Below are 23,768 nucleotides of genomic sequence, written 5' to 3'. Positions count from 1 at the left end.
CCCAGTCTGTCTGTCCCCTACACTCCTCCAGCAGGGAGCATCAGTGTGTTCCCAGTCTGTCTGTCCCCTACACTCCTCCAGCAGGGAGCATCAGTGTGTTCCCAGTCTGTCCCCTACACTCCTCCAGCAGGGAGCATCAGTGTGTTCCCAGTCTGTCTGTCCCCTACACTCCTCCAGCAGGGAGCATCAGTGTGTTCCCAGTCTGTCTGTCCCCTACACTCCTCCAGCAGGGAGCATCAGTGTGTTCCCAGTCTGTCTGTCCCCTACACTCCTCCAGCAGGGAGCATCAGTGTGTTCCCAGTCTGTCTGTCCCCTACACTCCTCCAGCAGGGAGCATCAGTCTGTTCCCAGTCTGTCTGTCCCCTACACTCCTCCAGCAGGGAGCATCAGTGTGTTCCCAGTCTGTCTGTCCCCTACTCCTCCAGCAGGGAGCATCAGTGTGTTCCCAGTCTGTCTGTTCCCTACTCCTCCAGCAGGGAGCATCAGTGTGTTCCCAGTCTGTCTGTCCCCTACACTCCTCCAGCAGTGAGCATCAGTGTGTTCCCAATATGTCTGTCCCCTACACTCCTCCAGCAGGGAGCATCAGTGTGTTCCCAGTCTGTCTGTCCCCTACTCCTCCAGCAGGGAGCATCAGTGTGTTCCCAGTCTATCTGTCCCCTACACTCCTCCAGCAGGGAGCATCAGTGTGTTCCCAGTCTGTCTGTCCCCTACTCCTCCAGCATGGAGCATCAGTGTGTTCCCAGTCTGTCTGTCCCCTACAATCCTCCAGCAGGGAGCATCAGTGTGTTCCCAGTCTGTCTGTCCCCTACACTCCTCCAGCAGGGAGCATCAGTGTGTTCCCAGTCTGTCTGTCCCCTACACTCCTCCAGCAGGGAGCATCAGTGTGTTCTCAGTCTGTCTGTCCCCTACTCCTCCAGCAGGGAGCATCAGTGTGTTCCCAGTCTATCTGTCCCCTACACTCCTCCAGCAGGGAGCATCAGTGTGTTCCCAGTCTGTCTGTCCCCTACACTCCTCCAGCAGGGAGCATCAGTGTGTTCCCAGTCTGTCTGTCCCCTACACTCCTCCAGCAGGGAGCATCAGTGTGTTCCCAGTCTGTCTGTCCCCTACACTCCTCCAGCAGGGAGCATCAGTGTGTTCCCAGTCTGTCTGTCCTCTACACTCCTCCAGCAGGGAGCATCAGTGTGTTCCCAGTCTGTCTGTCCCCTACACTCCTCCAGCAGGGAGCATCAGTGTGTTCCCAGTCTATCTGTCCCCTACACTCCTCCAGCAGGGAGCATCAGTGTGTTCCCAGTCTGTCTGTCCCCTACACTCCTCCAGCAGGGAGCATCAGTGTGTTCCCAGTCTGTCTGTCCCCTACACTCCTCCAGCAGGGAGCATCAGTGTGTTCCCAGTCTGTCTGTCCCCTACACTCCTCCAGCAGGGAGCATCAGTGTGTTCCCAGTCTGTCTGTCCCCTACACTCCTCCAGCAGGGAGCATCAGTGTGTTCCCAGTCTGTCTGTCCCCTACACTCCTCCAGCAGGGAGCATCAGTGTGTTCCCAGTCTGTCTGTCCCCTACACTCCTCCAGCAGGGAGCATCAGTGTGTTCCCAGTCTATCTGTCCCCTACACTCCTCCAGCAGGGAGCATCAGTGTGTTCCCAGTCTGTCTGTCCCCTACACTCCTCCAGCAGGGAGCATCAGTGTGTTCCCAGTCTGTCTGTCCCCTACACTCCTCCAGCAGGGAGCATCAGTGTGTTCCCAGTCTGTCTGTCCCCTACACTCCTCCAGCAGGGAGCATCAGTGTGTTCCCAGTCTGTCTGTCCTCTACACTCCTCCAGCAGGGAGCATCAGTATGTTCCCAGTCTGTCTGTCCCCTACACTCCTCCAGCAGGGAGCATCAGTGTGTTCCCAGTCTGTCTGTCCCCTACACTCCTCCAGCAGGGAGCATCAGTGTGTTCACAGTCTGTCTGTCCCCTACACTCCTCCAGCAGGGAGCATCAGTGTGTTCCCAGTCTGTCTGTCCCCTACTCCTCCAGCAGGGAGCACCAATGTGTTCCCAGTCTGTCTGTCCCCTACACTTCTCCAGCAGGGAGCATCAGTGTGTTCCCAGTCTGTCTGTCCCCTACACTCCTCCAGCAGGGAGCATCAGTGTGTTCCCAGTCTGTCTGTCCCCTACACTCCTCCAGCAGGGAGCATCAGTGTGTTCCCAGTCTGTCCGTCCCCTACTCCTCCAGCAGGGAGCATCAGTGTGTTCCCAGTATGTCTGTCCCCTACAATCCTCCAGCAGGGAGCATCAGTGTATTCCCAGTCTATCTGTCCCCTACACTCCTCCAGCAGGGAGCATCAGTGTGTTCCCAGTCTGTCTGTCCCCTACACTCCTCCAGCAGGGAGCATCAGTGTGTTCCCAGTCTGTCTGTCCCCTACACTCCTCCAGCAGGGAGCATCAGTGTGTTCCCAGTCTGTCTGTCCCCTACACTCCTCCAGCAGGGAGCATCAGTGTGTTCTCAGTCTGTCTGTTCCCTACTCCTCCAGCAGGGAGCATCAGTGTGTTCCCAGTCTGTCTGTCCCCTACACTCCTCCAGCAGGGAGCATCAGTGTGTTCCCAGTCTGTCTGTCCCCTACTCCTCCAGCAGGGAGCACCAATGTGTTCCCAGTCTGTCTGTCCCCTACTCCTCCAGCAGGGAGCATCAGTGTGTTCCCAGTCTGTCTGTCCCCTACACTCCTCCAGCAGGGAGCATCAGTGTGTTCCCAGTCTGTCTGTCCCCTACACTCCTCCAGCAGGGAGCATCAGTGTGTTCCCAGTCTGTCTGTCCCCTACACTCCTCCAGCAGGGAGCATCAGTGTGTTCCCAGTCTGTCTGTCCCCTACACTCCTCCAGCAGGGAGCATCAGTGTGTTCCCAGTCTGTCTGTGCCCTACACTCCTCCAGCAGGGAGCATCAGTGTGTTCCCAGTCTGTCTGTCCCCTACACTCCTCCAGCAGGGAGCATCAGTGTGTTCCCAGTCTGTCTGTCCCCTACAATCCTCCAGCAGGGAGCATCAGTGTGTTCCCAGTCTGTCTGTGCCCTACACTCCTCCAGCAGGGAGCATCAGTGTGTTCCCAGTCTGTCTGTCCCCTACACTCCTCCAGCAGGGAGCATCAGTGTGTTCCCAGTCTGTCTGTCCCCTACAATCCTCCAGCAGGGAGCATCAGTGTGTTCCCAATCTGTCTGTCCCCTACACTCCTCCAGCAGGGAGCATCAGTGTGTTCCCAGTCTGTCTGTCCCCTACACTCCTCCAGCAGGGAGCATCAGTGTGTTCCCAGTCTGTCTGTGCCCTACTCCTCCAGCAGGGAGCATCAGTGTGTTCCCAGTCTGTCTGTCCCCTACACTCCTCCAGCAGGGAGCATCAGTGTGTTCCCAGTCTGTCTGTCCCCTACACTCCTCCAGCAGGGAGCATCAGTGTGTTCCCAGTCTGTCTGTCCCCTACACTCCTCCAGCAGGGAGCATCAGTGTGTTCCCAGTCTGTCTGTCCCCTACACTCCTCCAGCAGACAAGCCTGTATGTTCCCTGTTCTGTTTCACTTCCTACCTGGGGAGAATCTTCAGTTCTCATTTGACATCTCAACAGGGCTGAATAAGTGTTTCTGTTATACTATACTTCTGGTCTGTGGTTCATTTCCTTCTCTCTCTCTCGCTCTCTCTCCCCATCTTGTCTCTCCTCTATGAGACACTTTGTATGTGATGTGTGCTGGTCACAGGCAGCCCCACAGTAAGGCAAACACAGAACACACATGGGATGGACCTGTGTTCACTGAAGGCAGCTGGCCAGAGTGGAGCCATTACCAATGTGCCTGGAATGGAAGGAAATGATGGTCCAAACCCGGATAATTTGTGTCCAGACTCAGTGGATCATTTTCAATGTGTCGCTGCTCCATGTGTGGGTGCTTCACTCCCATTGACTCCAGTTCAGTATCTTATCAACCTCAAATGATTGGTGTATTGATGATGAGAAGGCTGTTGGCTCTGGAGAGTCGAGTCAGACCTTAAATCTGGAGCCTCGTACTTAGTCATAGAATCATAGAACATATAAACAGGCCCTTTGGCCCATCTAGTCCATGCCATACCATTAACCTGCACCCGGACCATAGCCTTCTATACTGCGCCCCCCCCCCATCCATGTGTATGTGTGAGAGAGGGAGTGGAGTATGTGTGTCAAAATGTATCCTAATTTCTTGTAAATGTTAAATGAAACTCACATCCACCGCTTCTGCTAGAACCTCATTCTATTCCACCAGGTTCATGCACACCCCTTTAAATCTTTCCTCTCTCTCTCTCTATCACCCTATGTTCTCCAGTAATAAACTCCCCTACCCTGATTTTAAAAAAAGACCGTCGCTATCTACCTTATCTCTGTCCCTCTATAATTAACCTCCATAAGCCCCCTGAGCCTCCTTCACTCTAGCAAAAACAGTTAAAACTTGTCCAGGTTCTCCTTAATACTCAAGCCTGCAGTCCAGGCAACATCTTTGTAAGTGCTTTCTGCACTTTCTCCAGCATGGTGCCTGAGACAGAGCCTTGCGTTCTCTCTGTTTGACCCAGTGTGTGTTTGGGTCGATGGAGTGGTGTTATGACAATGAGTTTACATGGGGAACATTATGAGAGATACCCCATTCAGTGTTGGCCAGCAGAGTGGGATCAGTCGGGGTGGGTGCAAAGTTAGCTGTAAGTAGGTTCACAGTGGGGATAATGATCTAATGTTTGTCCTTGCTTGGAGCATCTAGTGATGAGAGACTGTACAGCTGAGCCTCATCCTTCATGTGACAGGTTCACAGGTGAGGTCTGACAAGAGCGCTCCTCTGTTCCTCTTCTCTGTGGGTTGTCCAGTTACACCTTCTGTTAGAAATCAGGCCAGTAGTGACCAGGGTACAGGCCTAATATGGTAAATGGGATGAGTGAACACCTCTGCCAGCTTGCAGTGTGGACACCTTCAAGGCAGCTGGCCTTCTCATTCTCAGGCCTTGGGTGGGCTGTCAACAGGTCAGGGGAGGAGGGTAGTGTTCCCAGGGAAGTGCAGTTACAGTGGGAGGGGAGCCACTGGAAAGGGTGCGTGTCAGGGAGGGGGTGGGGTAAGTGTGTCAGATGAGGAGGGAGGGGTTTATGTCATGGTGAGGGTATATATTTGTGTATTGGCTGGGGAGAAGGGCATATGTGTGTTGGAGTGGGGAGAGAATAGAGTATGTTGGGTGTGTACGTGTATGTATGTTTGATGTGTGGGTGTGGGTGTGTGTGTGTTTGGTACGAAAGGCTTTTTTAAGTATATAAAGGGTAAAAGAGAGTCGAGAGTAGATATAGGACCAATACAAAATGACACTGGAGGTATTGTAATGAGAATTGCAGAGATGGCAGAGGAACTGAACGTGTATTTTGCATTTCACAGTGGAAAACATCTGCATATACCGGACATTCAAGAGTGTCAGGGAAGTGAAGTATGTGCAGTGAAAATTACAACTGAGAAGGTGCTTGGGAAGTTTAATGGTCTGAGGGTGGATAAATCTCCTGGACCTGATGGAATGCACCCTTGGGTTCTGAAGGAAGTAGCTGGAGAGATTGCAGAGGCATTAACGATGATCTTTCAAGAATCGATAGATTATGGCATTGTACCAGATGACTGGAAAATTGCAAATGTCACTCTGCTCTTTAAGAAGGGTGGGAGGCAGCAGCAAGGAAACTATAGACCTGTTAGCCTGACATCAGTGGTTAGTAAGGATGCAATTGATTGTTAGAGAATAAAGAGAATAGAATAGAATAGTACAGCACATTACAGGCCCTTCGGCCCACAATGTTGTACTGACCCTCAAACCCTGCCTCACATATAACCCCCCCACCTTAAATTCCTCCATATACCTGTCTAGTAGACTCTTAAACTTCACTAGTGTGTCTGCCTCCACCATTGACTCAGGCAGTGCATTCCATGCACCAACCACTCTTTGAGTGAAAAACCTTCCTCTAATATCCCCCTTGAACTTCCCTCCCCTTAACTTAAAGCCATATCCTCTTGTACTGAGCAGTGATGCCCTGGGGAAGAGGCGCTGGCTGTCCACTCTGTCTGTTCCTCTTAATATCTTGTATACCTCTATCATGTCTCCTCTCATCCTCCTCCTCTCCAAAGAGTAAAGCCCTAGCTCCCTTAATCCCTGATCATAATCCATACTCTCTAAACCAGGCAGCATCCTGGTAAATCTCCTCTGTACCCTTTCCAATGCTTCCACATCCTTCCTATACTGAGGTGACCAGAACTGGACACAGTACTCCAAGTGTGGCCTAACTAGAGTTTTATAGAGCTGCATCATTACATCGCGTCTCTTAAACTCTATCCCTCGACTTATGAAAGCTAACACTCCATAAGCTTTCTTAACTACCCTATCTACCTGTGAAGCAACTTTCAGGGATCTGTGGACATGTACCCCCAGATCCCTCTGCTCCTCTACACTATCAAGTATCCTGCCATTTACTTTGTACTCTGCCTTGGAGTTTGTCCTTCCAAAGTGTACCACCTCACACTTCTCCAGGTTGAGCTCCATCTGCCACTTCTCAGCCCACTTCTGTATCCTATCAATGTGTCTCTGCAATCTTCGACAATCCTCTACACTATCTACAACACCACCAACATTTGTGTCGTTTGCAAACTTGCCAACCCACCCTTCTACCCCCACATCCAGGTTGTTAATAAAAATCACAAAAAGCAGAGGTTCTAGAACAGATCCTTGTGGGACACCACTAGTCACAACCCTCCAATCTGAACGTACTCCCTCCACCACGACCCTCTGCTTTCTGCAGGCAAGCCAATTCTGAATCCACCTGGCAAAGCTTCCCTGGATCCCATGCCTTCTGACTTTCTGAATGAGCCTACCATGTGGAACCTTGTCAAATGCCTTACTAAAATCCATGTAGATCACATCCACTGCACTACCTTCATCCTTAGGGATGAGATTACAAAGTACCTGGAGGCACATGACAAGATAGGCCAAAGCCAGCATGGTTTCCTGAAAGGAAGATCCTGCTTGACTAACCTACGGCAATTTTTTGAGGAAATTACAAGCAGGGTAGACAAAGGAGATGCAGTAGACATGGTGTACTTAGATTTTCAGAAGGCCTTTGACAAGGTGCAGCACATGAGGCTGCTTAGCAAGATAAGAGCCCATGGAATTACAGGAGAGTTACTAGCACAAATGGAGCATTGGCTGGTCGGCAGAAAACAGAGAGTGGGAATAAAGGGATTCTATTCTGGCTGGTTGCCGGTTACCGTTGGAGTTCCACAGGAGTCAGTGTTGGGACCGCTGCTTTTTATGATGTATGTCAATGATTTGGACTACGGGATTGCACTTTGTATGGTCATGCACTTTGGTGGATGAAATAAACAGGCAAATTATTATTTAGATGGAGAGAGAATTCAAAATGCAGAGATTCAAAGAAATTTGGGAGTCCTTGCGCAGGATACCCTAAAGGTTAATCTCCCAGCTTCCTGGATGGCCACTTCTGTGCCAGGTATGTCAAGCTGCAGCTCCTTAGGGACGGCATAAGGGCACTGGAGATGCAGCTCGATGATGACCCTCATCTGGTCAGGGAAAGTGAGGAGGTGATAGAGAGGAGCTATAGGCAGGGGCTTCGAGAGAGAGATGTGAGTAACAGTCAGGAGAGGGAAGGGCAAGAGGCAGATACTAAAGAGTAACCCTGTGGCTGCCCCCCTTAACAATAAGTACTCCTGTTTGAGTACTGTTGGGGGGGACAGCCTACCTGGGGGAAGCAGCAGTGGCTGCTCTGGCCCTTTGGCTCAAAAGGGTAGGGAAAGGAAGAACGTAACGGTATTAAGAGACTCTATAGTTAGGGGGTCACACAGGTGATTCTGTGGGCACTAGAAAGAAACATGGATGGTAGTTTGCCTCCCAGGTGCCAGGGTCCGGGATGTTTCTGATTGCGTCCACGATATCCTGCAGTGGGAGGTGAACAGCCAGAGTTTGTGGTACATATTGTTAACAACGACATAGGTAGGAAAAGGGAGAAGGTCCTGAAAACAGAATACAGGGAGTTAGGAAGGAAGTTGAGAAGCAGGACCACAAAGGTAGTCATCTCAGGATTACTGCCTGTGCCATGCGACAGTGAATATAGGAATAGAATGAGGTGGAGGATAAATGCATGGTTGAGGGATTGGAGCAGGGGGATCCAGATCCGGATTCAGATTTCTGGATCATTGGGACCTCTTTTGAGGCATGCGTGACCTGTACAAAAAGGACAGGTTGCACTTGAATCCGAGAGGGACCAATATCCTGGTTGGGAGGCTTGCTAAGGCTACTGGGGAGAGTTTAAACTAGAATTGCTTGGGGGTGGGAACCAAACTGAAGAGATGGAGGAAGGGGTGGTTGGCTCACAAATAGAGAAAGCTTGGAGACAGTGTGTGAGGGAGGAAAGGCAGGTGATAGAGAAGGGATGCGCTCAGACCAATGGTTTGAGATATGTCTATTGTAATGCAAAGAGTATTATGAACAAAGTGGATGAGCTTAGAGTGTGGATCAGTACTTGGAGCTGTGATGTTGTGGCCATTACAGAGAGCTTGGATGGTTCAGGGGCAGGAGTGGTTACTTAAGAGTTCCAGGCTTTAGATGTTTCAGAAAGGGAGGCAAAAGAGGTGGGGGCATGGCACTGCTGATCAGAGATAGTGTCACGGCTGCAGAAAAGAAGGAAGTCATGGAGGGATTGTCTACGGAGTCTCTGTGGGTAGAAGTTAGAAACAGGAAGGGGTCAATAACTCTACTGGCTGTTTTTTATAAACCACCCAATGGTAACAGGGACATCAAGGAGCAAATAGGGAGTCAGATTCTGGAAGGGTGTAATAATAACAGGGTTGTCGTGGTGGGAGATGTTAATTTCCCAAATACTGATTAGTGAGGGCTTTAGATGGGGTGGAGTTTGATAGTTGTGTTCAGGAAGGTTTCCTGACACAATATGTAGATAAGCCTCCTAGAGGAGAGGCTATACTTGATCTGGTATTGAAACAAGGAATCAGAATCACAATCAGGTTTATTATCACTGGCATGTGACATGAAATTTGTTAACTTAGCAGCAGCAGTTCAATCAAGTCAAGTCAAGTCAAATTTACTTATAAAGCACATTTTAAAACAGCCCATGTTGACTAAAGTGCTGTACAAACCATAATAGGTAGCTAAAATCACAAATACAAGAAACACAGGTATAAACATCAAGGCAAACAGCTTATAGGCAGAAAATAAACAACACATGAGCCGAGGCACAAGCCAAAAATCAACCATATCAGGAAAATTCAAACGCTAGTGAATGAAGTTAAGTTTTGAGCCTGGATTTAAAAGAGTCAATGGAGGGGGCAGATCTGAGAGGGAGGGGAATGCTGTTCCACAGTCTAGGGGCTACAACAGCAAAGGTGCGGTCACCCCTGAGCTTAAATTTAGATTGTGGGACAGACAGGAGCCCAAAGTCAGCCGAGCTGAGGGACCTGGAAGTAGGATAAGGGGTTGGAAGGTCTGTGATATAATGGGGGGGGGGGGGGCAGCCCATTTAGGGCTTTATAAACAAACAGGAGAATCTTAAAATCAATTCTAAATCGTACTGGTAGCCAATGGAGAGAGGCCAGGTTAGAAGTAATATGGTCCCTCTTCCAGGCACCTGTCCAGCAGAGAGAGAAAAGAAAATAATAATAATAATAATAATAATAATAATAATAATAATAATAATAATAATAATAATAATAATAATAATAAAATAAAACATAACAATGAATAAACAAGTAAATCAATTACGTAGATCAAATAAATTATTTAAATATGTGCAAAAAAACAGAAATACTGTGTATGTAAAGTGAGGTAGTGTCCAAAGCTTCAAAGTCCATTCAGGAATCAGATGGCAGGGGGAAGAAGCTGTTCCTGAATCACTGAATGTGTACCTTCAAGCTTCTGTACCTACTACCTGATTATAACAGTGAGAAAAGGGCATGTCCTGAGTGCTGGAGGTTTTTAATAATGGACGCTGTCAAGTGTCAGCTCTCTCAGTGGGAGAGCATTTTGGAGATAGTGATCACAATTCTATGTCCTTTACCATAACACTGGAGAGGGATAGGAACAGACAAGCTAGGAAAGCGTTAATTAGAGTAAGGGGAAATATGAAGCTATCAGGCAGGAACTTGGAAGCATAAATTGGTTCTCAGGGAAATGCACGGCAGAAATGTGGCAAATGTTCAGGGGATAGTTGTGTGGAGCTCTGCATAGGTACGTTCCAAAGTGACAGGGAAAGAATGGTAGGGTACAGGAACCGTGGTGTACAAAGGCTGTTGTAAATCTAGTCAAGAAGATTCAAAAAACTAGGTAATGATAGAAATCTAGAAGATTATAAGGCTAGCAGGAAGGAGTTTAAGAATGAAATTAGGAGAGCCAGAAGGGGCCATGAGAAGGCCTTGACGAGCAGGATTAAGGAAAACCCCCAAGGCATTCTACAAGTTTGTGAAGAGCAAGAGGATAAGACATGAGAGAATAGGACCAATCAAGTGTGACGGTGGAAAAGCGTGTATGGAACCGGAGAAGATAGCAGAGATACTTAATGAATACTTTGCTTCAGTATTCACTATAGAAAAGGATCTTGGCAATTGTCGGGAAGACTTACAGCGGATTGAAAAGCTTGAGTATATAGACATTAAGAAAGAGGATGTGCTGGAGACTTTTGGAAAGCATCAAATTGGATAATTCTCCGGGACTGGACAAGATGAACCCCAGGCTACCATGGGAGGCGAGGGAGGAGATTGCTGAGCCTCTGGCAATGATCTTTGCATCATCAATGGGGACAGGAGAGGTTCTGGAGGATTGGAGGGTTGCAGATGTTGTTCCATTATTCAAGAAAGGGAGTAGAGATAGACCAGGAAATTATAGACCAGTGAGTCTTACTTTAGTGGTTGGTAAGTTGATAGAAAAGATCCTGAGAGGTAGGATTTATGAACATTTGGAGAGGCATTATATCTGCATGGCTTTGTCAAAGGCAGGTTGTGCATTATTTTGGGGATGTGACTAAACACATTGATGAAAATAGAGCAGTAGATGTAGTGTACAGTATATGGATTTCAGCAAGGCATTTGACAAGGTACCCTATGCAAGGCTTTTGAGAAAGTAAGGAGGCATGAGATCCAAGAGGTCCTTGCTTTATGGATCCAGTATTGGCTTGCCCACAGAAGAGTGGTGATAGATGGGTCATATTCTGCATGGAGGTCGGTGACCAGTGGAGTGCCTCAGGGATCTGTTCTGGGACTCTTACTCTTAGTGATTTTTATAAATGACCTGGATGAGGAAGTGGAGGGATGGGTTAGTAAATTTGCTGTTGACACAAAGGTTGGGTGTGTTGTGGATAGTGTGGAGGGCTGTCAGAGGTTACAGGGGACATCGATAGGATGAAAAACTGCTCTGATGATGTGGCAGATGGAGTTCAACCCAGAGAAGTGTGAGGTGGTTCATTTTGGTAGGTCAAATATGATGGCAGAATATAGTATTTTTTTATTAGTTTTTTAATACATTTTCTACATAGCTACAGATAAAAAAAACCCAGATCAAAATGAACATTAATACAGTGCAAAAATAAACATACAATAATAATATGATACAAAGAAAGATAATTGAGAAAGCACCCAAATTGAAGACATGTAAAATTAGTATCCTCCCCAAGCCCCGCAACAAAAAAAACTCCAGACCAACCACAACACAATATAGAGAATATAAATCAGAACAATCAAACCCCCAAAACTGTAAATACACTTAGCAACAGAAGATATTAATGCCTACTACCAACAAAAAAAAAGGAGCTGAAAGCAAGGGACCGAAAAAAAACCTTAGTCAAGAGGAAGGTTATGAAAGTACTCAATAAAAGGTCCCCAGACCTTATGGAACTTTAAATCCGAATTAAGAACTGAATAATGAATTTTTTCGAGGTCTAAGCAGGCCATAATGTCATTAAGCCAATGAGCATGCGTGGGCGGGGCAACATCTCTCCATCTAAGGAGGATTAAACGTCTAGCCAGGAGAGAGGCAAAAGATAATATTCGACACTTAGTCAAACTCAGACGTAAATCTGTCTCACCCCAGAAACCGAACAAAGCAATTAAAGGGTTAGGTTCTAGGTGGTGATTCAGAATATGCGATAACGTTATGAAGACATCTTTCCAAAATTTCTCCAAGCTAGGTCAAAGCCAGTACATATGAATGAGAGAGGCCTCGCCCCTTTTGCATTTATCACAAAGCAGACTGATGTTGGGGTAAAATCGAGATAATTTAGATTTAAACATATGGGCTCTATGAACAATCTTAAGCTGTAAAAGGCAATGGCGAGCACAAAGAGAGGTTGAATTAACCGATTTGAGAATCGAGTCCCAAGTCTCATCAGATAAGGAGGTATTTAAATCATGCTCCCATGCCATTTTAATTTTATCCACAGGGGCACGTCGTAAGGCTGCTAATTTATCACGAATAAATGATATTAAACCTTTACCTAGTGGATTAATAGAAAGAAATAAGTCCATAACATTTTTCTCAGGCATTTCAGGGAAGTTAGGAATTAAAGGAGCAATGAAGTGTCTAATTTGGAGATATCTGAAAAAATGAGCATTGGGCAGATTGAACTTAGCAGAGAGCTGTTGAAAAGAGGCGAAGCGATTATCAATAAAAAGATCTTCAAAATGTCTAATGCCCGACTTCCGGTAAGATGGCGATTGTTTAGCTGCTCCGAACTTTTGTTCCGTTACTGTCGCTATCTTTGCACTAAATGTCTCCATTTTTTAAACCTTAGTTAGGAATTTTTTCGGTATCTCTTACTTGCCTGTGAACATATCTAACTTACAATGTCTAGCAAGAGTTCTAAATCCAGGAGAAAAGAAGCTATGGCTCCCTCGGATGAGACCCTGGTTGCGCTCGGAAAGCTCCGAGACGAAATTTTAAAGGAATTTAAAACCGCTTTCAAACAGTTGGAAGACAAACTGGATCGGATCAACGAAAAAGTGGACAAACATGCTGAACACTTATCTCGCATCGATTCGACTTCTGAAGATTTAGAAAGTCGTGTTCGATACCTGGAGACTCTCTGTTCCAGCTTAGAGGAAAAATCTAACAAACTTCTTTCCAAAATGGTGGATCTCGAAAATCGCAGCAGACGCTGCAATCTCAGAATTCTTGGATTGCCAGAGGTGACCGAACAGGGATCAACCGTGAAGTTTTTCGCCAAGTTTCTCTGTGAGATATTCGGGAAAGATTTGCTTCCGAACCCGCCCGAGCTCGAACGGGCTCACAGAGTCTACGTTCCCCCCGGAATTCTGGGCTCCCGTCCGCGACCAGTAATCTTGTGTTTCCATCAATACCAGGTAAAACACAGTCTGATTGTAGAGGCACGTCGCAGGGGGTCTTTTCCTTTCCAGGATACAACCATTCGCTTTGTGGAAGATTTTGCACCCCAGACCTTAAAGATGCGCGCTGAGTTTAAAGGCGCAATGAAAGTGCTTTTTGATCGTGGTTTCAAACCCTCTCTTCGCAATCCTGCTGATCTACGAATCAAGCTTAATACCGGAAAATACAAGTGGTTCAAATCAGTGAAGGAAGCTGAAGCATTTGTGGCAAGTCTTCCGGCTATCCAGTCATCTTCGGAATCTGATCGGACCTCCTAAAATGGTGGATAAGTACTCCTCGTAGTAAAATTACTTTTTCTGGACTCAGACTTCACTTGAATTACTCAGACATTATTCATTGAAACTCTAAGGGCTGTTGACAATCACTCCCGGGATTTGGTGTGTGTGTAATCTATTTTTATTCTTGTATAACTTTATCTACAGAGTTCTACAACTAACTCTAACTTGTTTTGAAGGTTCGAAGTCTTTAGTGAAGGCCTCCCTGTTTGTTGGTTCACAGTTTAATTGCTGATTTATTTTTCCTTTTTTTAATATTTATTTATTTTATCTTTTTTTTTCTTTTCTTCACCCCTTTTTTCTCATCTCTGAATTTTTTTCTCTCCTCTCTGTAAATGGTTGATAAATACTCGTCTTGAATTTATAATTTTCCCCTTCCTCTCCTTTTTTCTTTTTTTTTACCTTTTTTTTTACCTTTCTCTTACTTTATTCTTCTATAATTTTTCGCGGGTAGGTTAGTTTTGGTTTTCTTCCGATTTTCTCTGTATTAAGTTTTATATTTCTGCAGAAGGTGTTCTAATCTGTAGTTATGTTTTCTAGTGCATAAACTAGTTACTATTCGCTATAGTATTTATACAGAACTGTTGTTAATGACACAGATCTGGAAGTTGTATTTGGGTTAATTTTTTTGGTAGAGCTAGCTACTTGTTTTGGTAGCCGTCTAGTTTTGGGTTGTGTGGATGGGGTGGTTTTCCAGTTCCAACATCACTCACTGTATTTATTGTTTCTCTTTATTGCTCAGGACATGTACATGTTTTGATTTTACGAATCTATGTTTACATCTCTGCTCCCAGACTGCTATTGTACTGCTTGACTTTTTATATGCCTGCTGCCTTTTATGCATTAGTAATTGATAATGGCTAGTGCACTTAAATTCGTGAGCTGGAATGTAAAGGGATTGAATCATCCTGTTAAAAGGAGGAAGGTATTCTCACATATCAAACAACTCAAAGCTGACATTGCTTTCCTTCAAGAAACTCATATTCGTTGTTTTGATAATTCCCGGCTTCTGTCAAAGTGGGCGGGTCAGCATTTTCATTCATCCTTTGCCGCTAAAGCTAGGGGAGTCTCCATTCTTATTAACTCAAATATTCCTTTTGAACTCCATAATAAAATATCTGATACAAATGGCCGTTTTATTATTGTTTCTGGTAAACTATATAACACTAAAGTTGCACTAGCAAACCTGTATGCCCCCAACTTTGATGATGTTAACTTTTTTGAACGGTTTTTTTTCTTCACTACCAGACTTAAACTCATACTCTCTTATACTGGGTGGTGACTTCAACTGTTGGTTGGATCCTAAACTGGACCGATCGTCCTCTGTTACCAGATCACCTACTAAATCTGCCTTAGCTATTCAATCATTTCTCTCTAATTTTGGTATCTCTGATATATGGCGTTTCCTCCATCCTACGGAGAGAGATTATTCTTTTTTCTCACATGTTCACCATACCTTCACTAGAATTGACTATTTCTTACTCGATAACCAACTTATCCCATTTGCCCACTCTTGTGACTATCAGAGTATACTGATTTCTGACCATGCCCCAATTACCCTCTCTCTGAACTTTCCTGGTCTCCCTCAGAGGAATAAACACTGGCGGTTTGATTCAACTTTATTATCGGATGATGATTTTGTAAAATTTATTAAGGATCAGATAACCTTTTATTTTAACACTAATACATCACCTGAAGTGCCATCCCAGATTGTCTGGGATGCCATGAAAGCATATCTGAGGGGTCAAATAATCTCTTACACAGCAAATCTCAACAGAAGATCCCGTGCAGATCGATCAGACCTCATTAACCAGATTAAAGATTTGGATCAAATATATGCCCAAACTAAGAACCCTGAATTATACAAGAAGCGCGTTGAGCTCCAAACTAAATTTAACCTTCTGTCCACTCAACCTGTCGAACACCAACTTCTCGAAAGCGAGAGTCGCTTTTACATTCATGGGGATAAGTCTGGTAAATTCCTAGCCAATCAGCTGAGGCGTTCCAAAGCCAAACAACATATTACAAAGATCCGGAAGGAGAATGGAGACTTTACATCGGATCATTTAGAAATTAATGACGCATTTAAAAATTTTTATTCTCGGCTTTATTCCTCTGAATCTCTGAATGACAATATCTCTGTTGATCAATTTTTACAGAATCTGAATATCCCCTCACTTTCATCTGATTTCAAAGCCAAACTCAATGCGCCTATATCATCAGAAGAAATATCTTTTGCAATTTCTGCACTGTCCTCAGGGAAATCTCCTGGACCTGATGGGTTCCCTGTAGAATTTTATAAATCATTCTCTTCACTTCTTTCTCCTCAGTTACTTTCAGTATTATCTGACTTGTTTAAATACGGCAAATTGCCACCCTCTTTCAATGAGGCATCTATTATTCTTCTTTTAAAAAAGGGCAAAGACCCAACAGAGTGTTCCTCGTACAGGCCGATCTCTCTGCTCAATGTTGATGTAAAGATCTTAGCTAAAGTGTTGGCTCATAGATTAGAAACCGTTATTCCCTCCATTATCTCTGATGACCAAACAGGCTTTATTAAAAACCGTCTCCCTTTTTTTAACATTCGGCGTCTATTTAATATTTTATACTCAGCTCCAACTGGGACTCCTGAATGTGTTATTTCCCTCGATGCGGAGAAAGCATTTGATTGTATAGAGTGGATCTGCCTTTTTGCAGTCTTAGAAAAATTTGACCTCGGCCAAAGTTTCATCTCTTGGATCCAATTGCTGTACCTGTGTCCTACTGCTTCTGTTTTAACTAATTTTCAGAAATCCCAAGTATTTAATCCCAAATGTGGCACCCGTCAGGGATGCCCCTTAAGTCCCTTTCTCTTTGATTTGGCTATAGAACCTCTGGCGATAGCATTTCGAAACTGTCCTGAATTGACCAGGATTTGGAGAGGGGGTGTTGAGCATAAAGTTTCTCTCTATGCTGATGACTTATTACTCTTTCTCTCAAATCCGTCTACATCCTTACCTCTAATGTTTTCACTTCTTGCCCAGTTTAGCCAGATCTCTGGCTATAAACTAAGAGTGAACTTTTCCCAATTAATAAAGAAGCACAAGAACTAATATTTCGTGATCTCCCTTTTAAAGTAGTCCATAATCAATTTACTTATCTTGGAATTACAGTCACAAGGAAGTTTAAAGATCTCTTTCGTGAAAACTTTGTCAATCTTTCATATGCTATAAAACAGAGTCTGGTACAATGGTCACCTCTATCTATGTCTTTGGTAGGTCGTATTAATGTTGTTAAAATGTATGTTCTCCCCAAATTTTTATACCTATTTCAATCTATCCCAATTTTTATTCCTAAATCTTTTTTTGATTCCTTAGACTCTATTATTTTGTTATATCTGTGGCAGAATAAGCGCTCTAGAATTAATAAAATCCACCTCCAAAAATCTAAAAAAGAGGGTGGCATGGCTTTACCTAACTTTCGCTTATATTACTGGGCAGCTAATATACGTTGTGCTGCCTTCTGGTCTTTCTTCCACGGTCAACCCGAGTGCCCTAACTGGGTGGCAATGGAGTTGAGCTCCACTAAAGAATTATCTATATCTGCACTTCTTGGCTCTGCACTCCCTAGCAGTCTGCCCAGATCAATAGCTAATCCTCTTGTTAGACACACTTTGCGTATATGGGCTCAGTTCAGGAAATGCTATGGTTTCCAGGGGTTTTCCGTTTCTAGCCCTGTCGCACATAATCACCTTTTTTTACCTACTACGTACGATTCAGCATTCCATGTTTGGTATAGGAAGGGCATTAGACATTTTGAAGATCTCTTCATTGATAATCGCTTCGCTTCTTTTCAGCAGCTCTCTGTTAAGTTCAACCTGCCTAACGCTCACTTTTTCAGATATCTCCAAATCCGACACTTTATTGCTCCTTTAATTCCTAACTTTCCTGAAATGCCTGCGAAAAATGCTACGGACCTATTTCTTTCCATTAATCCACTAGGTAAAGGTTTAATATCAATTATCCGAGATAAACTAGCAGCCTTACGACGGGCCCCTGTGGATAAAATTAAAATGGCCTGGGAGCAGGATTTAAATATCTCCTTATCCGAGGAGAGCTGGGACTCAGTTCTCAAATCGGTTAACTCAACCTCTCTTTGTGCTCGCCATTGCCTTTTACAGTTTAAGATTGTTCATAGAGCCCATATGTCTAAATCAAAACTATCTCGATTCTACCCTGGCATTAGTCCGCTCTGTGATAAATGCAAGAGGGGCGTGGCCTCTCTCATCCATATGTACTGGCTGTGTCCCAGCTTGGAGAAATTCTGGAAAGATGTCTTCACTACATTATCGGGCATTCTGAATCAGCACCTAGAACCAAACCCCTTAATTGCTCTGTTCGGTTTTTGGGGCGAGACAGATTTATGTCTGGGTCCGACCAAATGCCGAATACTATCCTTTGCCTCTCTCCTGGCTAGACGCTTGATCCTCCTTAGATGGAGGGATGTTGCCCCGCCCACTCATGCGCAATGACTTAACGACATTATGGCCTGCTTGGACCTCGAAAAAATTCATTATTCAGTTCTTAATTCGGATCTAAAGTTCCATAAGGTCTGGGGACCTTTTATCGAGTACTTTCATAACCTTCCTCTTGACTAGGGTTTTTTTTTCTTTTTTTCTTCTTCTTTTCGGTCCCTTGCTTTCAGCTCCCTTTTTTTTCTGGTAGTAGGCATTATTATCCTCTGTTGCTAAGTGTATTCACAGTCTGGGAGTTTGACTGTCCTGACCTATACTCTTTATATTGTGTTGTGGTCGGTCTGGAGTTGTTTTTTTTCTTGTGTTGTGGGGCTTGGGGAGGATACTAAGCTTACTTGTCTTTAATTTAGGTGCCTTTTTGATAAACTCTCTTCCTTTGTAGCATATTGTTATTGTATGCTTAATTTTGCACTGTATTAATGCTCCTCATTGGGATTTGGGGTTTTTAATTTGTAAAATGTTTTGGAAAAACTAATAAAAAAAAAATTTTTTTAAATGTCTAATGCCCTTCCTATACCAATCATGGAATGCTGAGTCATACGTAGTAGGTAAAAAAAGGTGATTATGTAAGATAGGGCTAGAAAGGGAAAAACCATGGAAACCATAACATTTCCTAAACTGAGCCCATATACGCAGAGTGTGTCTAACAAGAGGATTAACTATTAATCTGGACAAACTACTAGGGAGTACAGAGCCAAGAAGTGCAGAGATAGATAATTCTTTAGTGGAGCTCAACTCCATTGCCACCCAATTAGGGCACTCGGGTTGGCCATGAAAAAAAGACCAAAAGGTAGCACAACGTATATTGGCTGCCCAATAATATAAACGAAAGTTAGGTAAAGCCATGCCACCCTCCTTTTTAGATTTTTGGAGATAACCTTTATTAATTCTAGAGCGCTTATTCTTCCACAGATATGACAAAATAATAGAGTCTAAGGAATCAAAAAAAGATTTAGGAATAAAAATTGGGATTGATTGAAATAAATATAAAAGTTTAGGGAGAACATACATTTTAACAACATTAATACGACCTACCAAAGACATAGAAAGAGGTGACCATTGTAACAGACTCTGTTTAATAGGATATGAAAGATTGGCAAAATTTTCACGAAAGAGATCTTTAAACTTCCTTGTGACTGTAATCCCAAGATAAGTAAATTGATTATGAACTACTTTAAAAGGGAGATCACGAAATGTTAATTCTTGTGCTTCTTTATTGATTGGGAAAAGTTCGCTCTTATGTAAATTAAGTTTATATCCAGAGAGCTGGCTAAACTGGTCAAGAAGTGAAAACATTGGAGGTAAGGATGTAGACGGATTTGAAAGAAAAAGTAATAAGTCATCAGCATAAAGAGAAACTTTATGCTCAACACCCCCTCTCCAAATCTCGGTCAGTTCAGGACAATTTCGAAATGCCATCGCCAAGGGTTCTATAGCCAAATCAAAGAGAAAGGGACTTAAAGGGCATCCCTGACGGGTGCCACGTTTGACGTTAAATAACTGGGATTTCTGGAAATTAGTTAAAACGGAGGCAGTAGGACACAAATACAGCAATTTGATCCAAGAGATAAAACTTTGACCCAAGTCAAATTTTTCTAAAACTGCAAAAAGGTAGTTCCACTCTATACGATCAAATGCTTTCTCCGCATCCAGGGAAATAACACATTCAGGAATCCCAGTTGGACGTGAATATAAAATGTTAAATAGGCATCGCATGTTAAAAAAAGGGAGACGGTTTTTAATAAAACCAGTTTGGTCATCGGAAATAATAGAGGGAATAACAGTTTCTAATCTATAAGCCAAGACTTTGGCCAAGATTTGAACATCAACATTAAGCAAAGAAATCGGCCTATATGAGGAACACTCTGTTGGGTCTTTACCCTTTTTTAATAAAAGAATAATAGATGCCTCGTTAAAGGAGGGTGGCAATTGGCCACACCTAAACGAGTCAGATAATACTGAGAGTAACTGAGGAGAGAGAAGTGAAGAGAATGATTTATAAAATTCTACAGGGAACCCATCAGGTCCAGGAGATTTCCCTGAAGACAATGCAGAAATTGCAAAAGATATTTCTTCTGATGATATAGGCGCATTAAGTTTGGCTTTAAAATCAGATGAAAGTGAAGGAATATTCAGATTATTTAAAAAATGGTCAACAGAGATATTGTCATTCAAAGATTCAGAGGAATAAAGTCGAGAGTAGAAATTTTTAAATGCGTCATTGATTTCTAGGTGATCCGATGTAAGGTCACCATTCTCCTTCCGGATGGTAGAATATAGTATTAATGTTAAGACTCTTGGCAGTGTGGAGGATCAGAGGGATCTTAGGGTCCGAGTCCATAGGACACTCAAAGCTGCTGCGTAAGTTGACTGTGTGGTTTAGAAGGCATATGGTGCATTGGCCTTCATCAACTGTGTGTTTGAGTTTAAGAGCCGAGAGGTAATTTGAGTGTGTGTGAGGGTGTTTGGTGTGAGTGTGGGTGTGGGTGTTTGGTGTGTGGGTGTTTAGTGTGAGAATGTGTGGGTGTTTGGTGTGAGTGTGAGGGGCTGGTGCATTGTGGAAGGAGGGCTGTGTAATTCTGATTCTGAGTGTAATGTTGTCCCTGTGTCCTCAGGCAATGACCTGTTCCTGGTGGCGGTTCACGAGCTGGGCCACGCTCTGGGCCTTGAACATTCCAACGATCCCAGCGCCATCATGGCTCCCTTTTACCAATACATGGACACAGACCACTTCAAACTACCACAAGATGATCTCCAGGGCATTCAGAAGATCTACGGTTTGTAACCCCAAGGAGGTTGGGTTTTTATCTTTGCTCTCTTGCTGCCCCTGATGGGCTGACTGATGTCTCTGATTTCCCCTCTGACAGCAGGGAGTGTAGTGGAGGGAGAAAGCTCTCTATCCGTAACAGAAAGTCTGATGTTTTGACCTTGGAAACAGAGAGGCCACCTGGTCCATCTATTACAGATGGATTCTCAAGCACTACCAGGACAGTTTCAACTGCCCCTTTTCCATCTTCCTGTGGATACTGACATTCTGTGATCTGGATCTACTGGGTAGCTTCGTAAGCTCCCCGAACCAGGAGGTCCCTCTGATGGGTTGTACCATTTGGTGAGATCACAGCTGAACTCTCCAGTCACAGTTGTGGCCACTATTCCACCGGTAAGGTGCAGAAGAGAAGTTTGCAGGGGTGAGAGCAATGGGGCGAGGTAGACATTGGTTACTGGGGAGCAGGCAGGAAATACTGATCTATAGATAGCTGAGTAACCAGCAGGGGACCCATTTGGAAAATGTTTGAGTGAACACTGGGGAGGCCTGAGCCTGAATGGAATGCCCCTAGCTTGCTGCTGTCCCTGAGTAACTGTACCCTGTGATGATCTGCAGGCCCACCCACAGAGACCCTGGGACCCACCAGACCTCTGCCAACACTCTCTGCTCGCAGGATCCACTCCACTTCAGAGAGAAAACATGAGAGACAACCTCGGCCTCCTCGGCCGCCTTCTGGGGAGAGACCCTCCCACCCCGGCTCCAAACCCAACATCTGTGATGGACACTTCAACACAGTGGCCTTGTTTCGAGGAGAGCTGTTTGTTTTCAAGGTGAGAAATAATGAAATTAAACACCTTTTTAATATTCATTTGGGTGCTTGGCATCACTAAGAGGGTAGTATTTATTGTTCAACCGTGGAAGGCACTTTGGCCTTCATAAATCAGAGTATTGAATACAGGAGTTGGGAAGTTATGTTGAAACTGAAAAGATGTTGGTAAGGGTTGATTTAAATAGCCACATTGACGACTGAAAAATGAAGGTCTATGTAGGAGGGAAGGGTTAGATTGATCTTAGAGTAGGTTAAAAGGTCGGCACAGCATGGGCTGTAGGGCCTGTACTGTGCTGTGATGTTTTGCCTTCTAAAACGAAGGCATTATTAGGTAATGTTCATGGTGAGTGAAGTATAATGGTAGGGAAGGCTGTCTTCCTTCTCACTCACTCAGTGATGGCAGTCAGTGGAGTTGTGAGCGGTGAAGAGTACAGTCGATAAAGATCATTTGGGACTTTGGGTGAAGAAATAGCAGATGAAGTTTCAATCTGGACCAGTGTGAAGTGTTGTGCTTTGGAAAGTCATACAGCAAAGGGAGTGTACACAGTTAACGGCAGGACCACAAGCAGCATTGATATACGAAGAGACCTTGGGCTGGGGTTTGCAGTGACTGAACGTGGCAACACCAGTAGATAGGGTGGCAAAGAAGGCCTATGCCATACTTGTCTTCACAGCACAGGGTATAAAAGTTAGGAATTCATGTTGCAGCTGTAAAATCTTTGGTGAGGTCACATTTAAAGTATTGTATGTGGTTCTGGTTGTCCCATTACAGGAAGGGTGTGAAGGCTTTGGAGAGAGTGCAGAAGAGGTTCGCCAGGATGTTGTCTAGATTGGAGAGTATGATCTATAAGGAGAGGTTGGACAAACCTGAATTATTTTCTCTGGAGCGTCGGATTGTTTGTCAGTTCATGTATAGTTTTCATAAATTTTATTGTATTTCTTTATTTTCCTGTAAGAACACAAGATGTTGCAGCAGAATTAGGCCATTCGGCCCATTGAGTCTGCTCTGTCATTTCATCGTGGCTGATACACAGATTCAGCACCCTCTTGCTAAAGAAGTTCCTCCTCATCTCCGTTCTGAATGGACATCCCTCTGGTCTGAGACTCCTGCACCAGAGGAAACATCATCTCCCCATCCTTTCTATCCAGACCTTTCAACGTTCGATAGGTTTTAATGAGCTCTCCCCTCATTCTTCTAAATTCCAGTGACTAAAGGCACAGAACCATCAATCATCCCTCATACAATCAGTCTTTCATTCCCAGAGTCATTCTCGAGAACCTCCTTTGAACAGTTTCAGCACATCCTTTCTTAATTAAGGGGCCAAAAACTGTTCACAATACTCCAGGTGAGGCCTCACCACTTTATGTAGTCTTATTACACCCTTGATTTGATACTCTAGTCCTCTCAAAATGAATTCTAACATCACATTTGCCTTTCTTACTACCAACTCAACCTACAAATTAACCTTTAGGGAATCCTGCACAAGAACTCTCAAGTCCTTCTGTACCTCAGATTTTTGAATTTTCTTTCCATCTAGAAAATAGTCTATGCTTTTAAGACTTCTACCAAAGTGCATGACCATACACTTCCTGACACTGGATTCCATCTGCCACTTCTTTGACCATTCCCCTAATATGCTTAAGTCCTTCTGCAGCCTCCCTGTTTAGAGTCATAGAAAAGTACAGCACAAGAACAGGCCCTTCAGACATCCCAGTCCATGGTGAAATATTTAAACTGCCTACTCCCATTGACCTGCACCGGGACCATAGCCCTCCATACTCCTACCATCCATGTACCTATCCAAACTTCTCTTAAACGTTTAAGTCAAGTTCACATGCACCACTTACACTTTCATGTTCCCCTTAAACTTTTCTTCTATAACAGATGACCCCTGGTTGTAGTTCCTCCCAACCTCAGAAGCAAAAGCCTGCTTGCATTTATCCCATCTGTACCCCTCAATTTCTATACC

At 44.4% G+C, this 23,768-nt stretch overlaps 1 protein-coding gene across 3 annotated transcripts in view; it reads left to right on the top strand.

Annotated features, from left to right (window-relative positions):
* Nucleotides 1-23,768, top strand: part of mmp24 (matrix metallopeptidase 24) — a 132,414-nt gene that overhangs the window by 78,210 nt on the left and 30,436 nt on the right. For all 3 annotated transcript variants that reach the window (XR_012100918.1, XM_073062292.1, XM_073062291.1), the window contains 2 exons: nucleotides 20,818-20,979; nucleotides 21,585-21,799. Coding sequence is in view for 2 of the 3 variants with exons in the window: in XM_073062292.1 (XP_072918393.1) it covers nucleotides 20,818-20,979; nucleotides 21,585-21,799 (377 nt within the window). In the remaining variant the exon portion in view is untranslated. The remainder of the gene's footprint in view (nucleotides 1-20,817; nucleotides 20,980-21,584; nucleotides 21,800-23,768) is intronic.

This window comes from Hemitrygon akajei, chromosome 11 (genome assembly GCF_048418815.1).
Source record: "Hemitrygon akajei chromosome 11, sHemAka1.3, whole genome shotgun sequence".
In the NCBI taxonomy this organism is placed as follows: domain Eukaryota; kingdom Metazoa; phylum Chordata; class Chondrichthyes; order Myliobatiformes; family Dasyatidae; genus Hemitrygon; species Hemitrygon akajei.
This window is presented reverse-complemented; position numbering and strand designations above follow the sequence as displayed.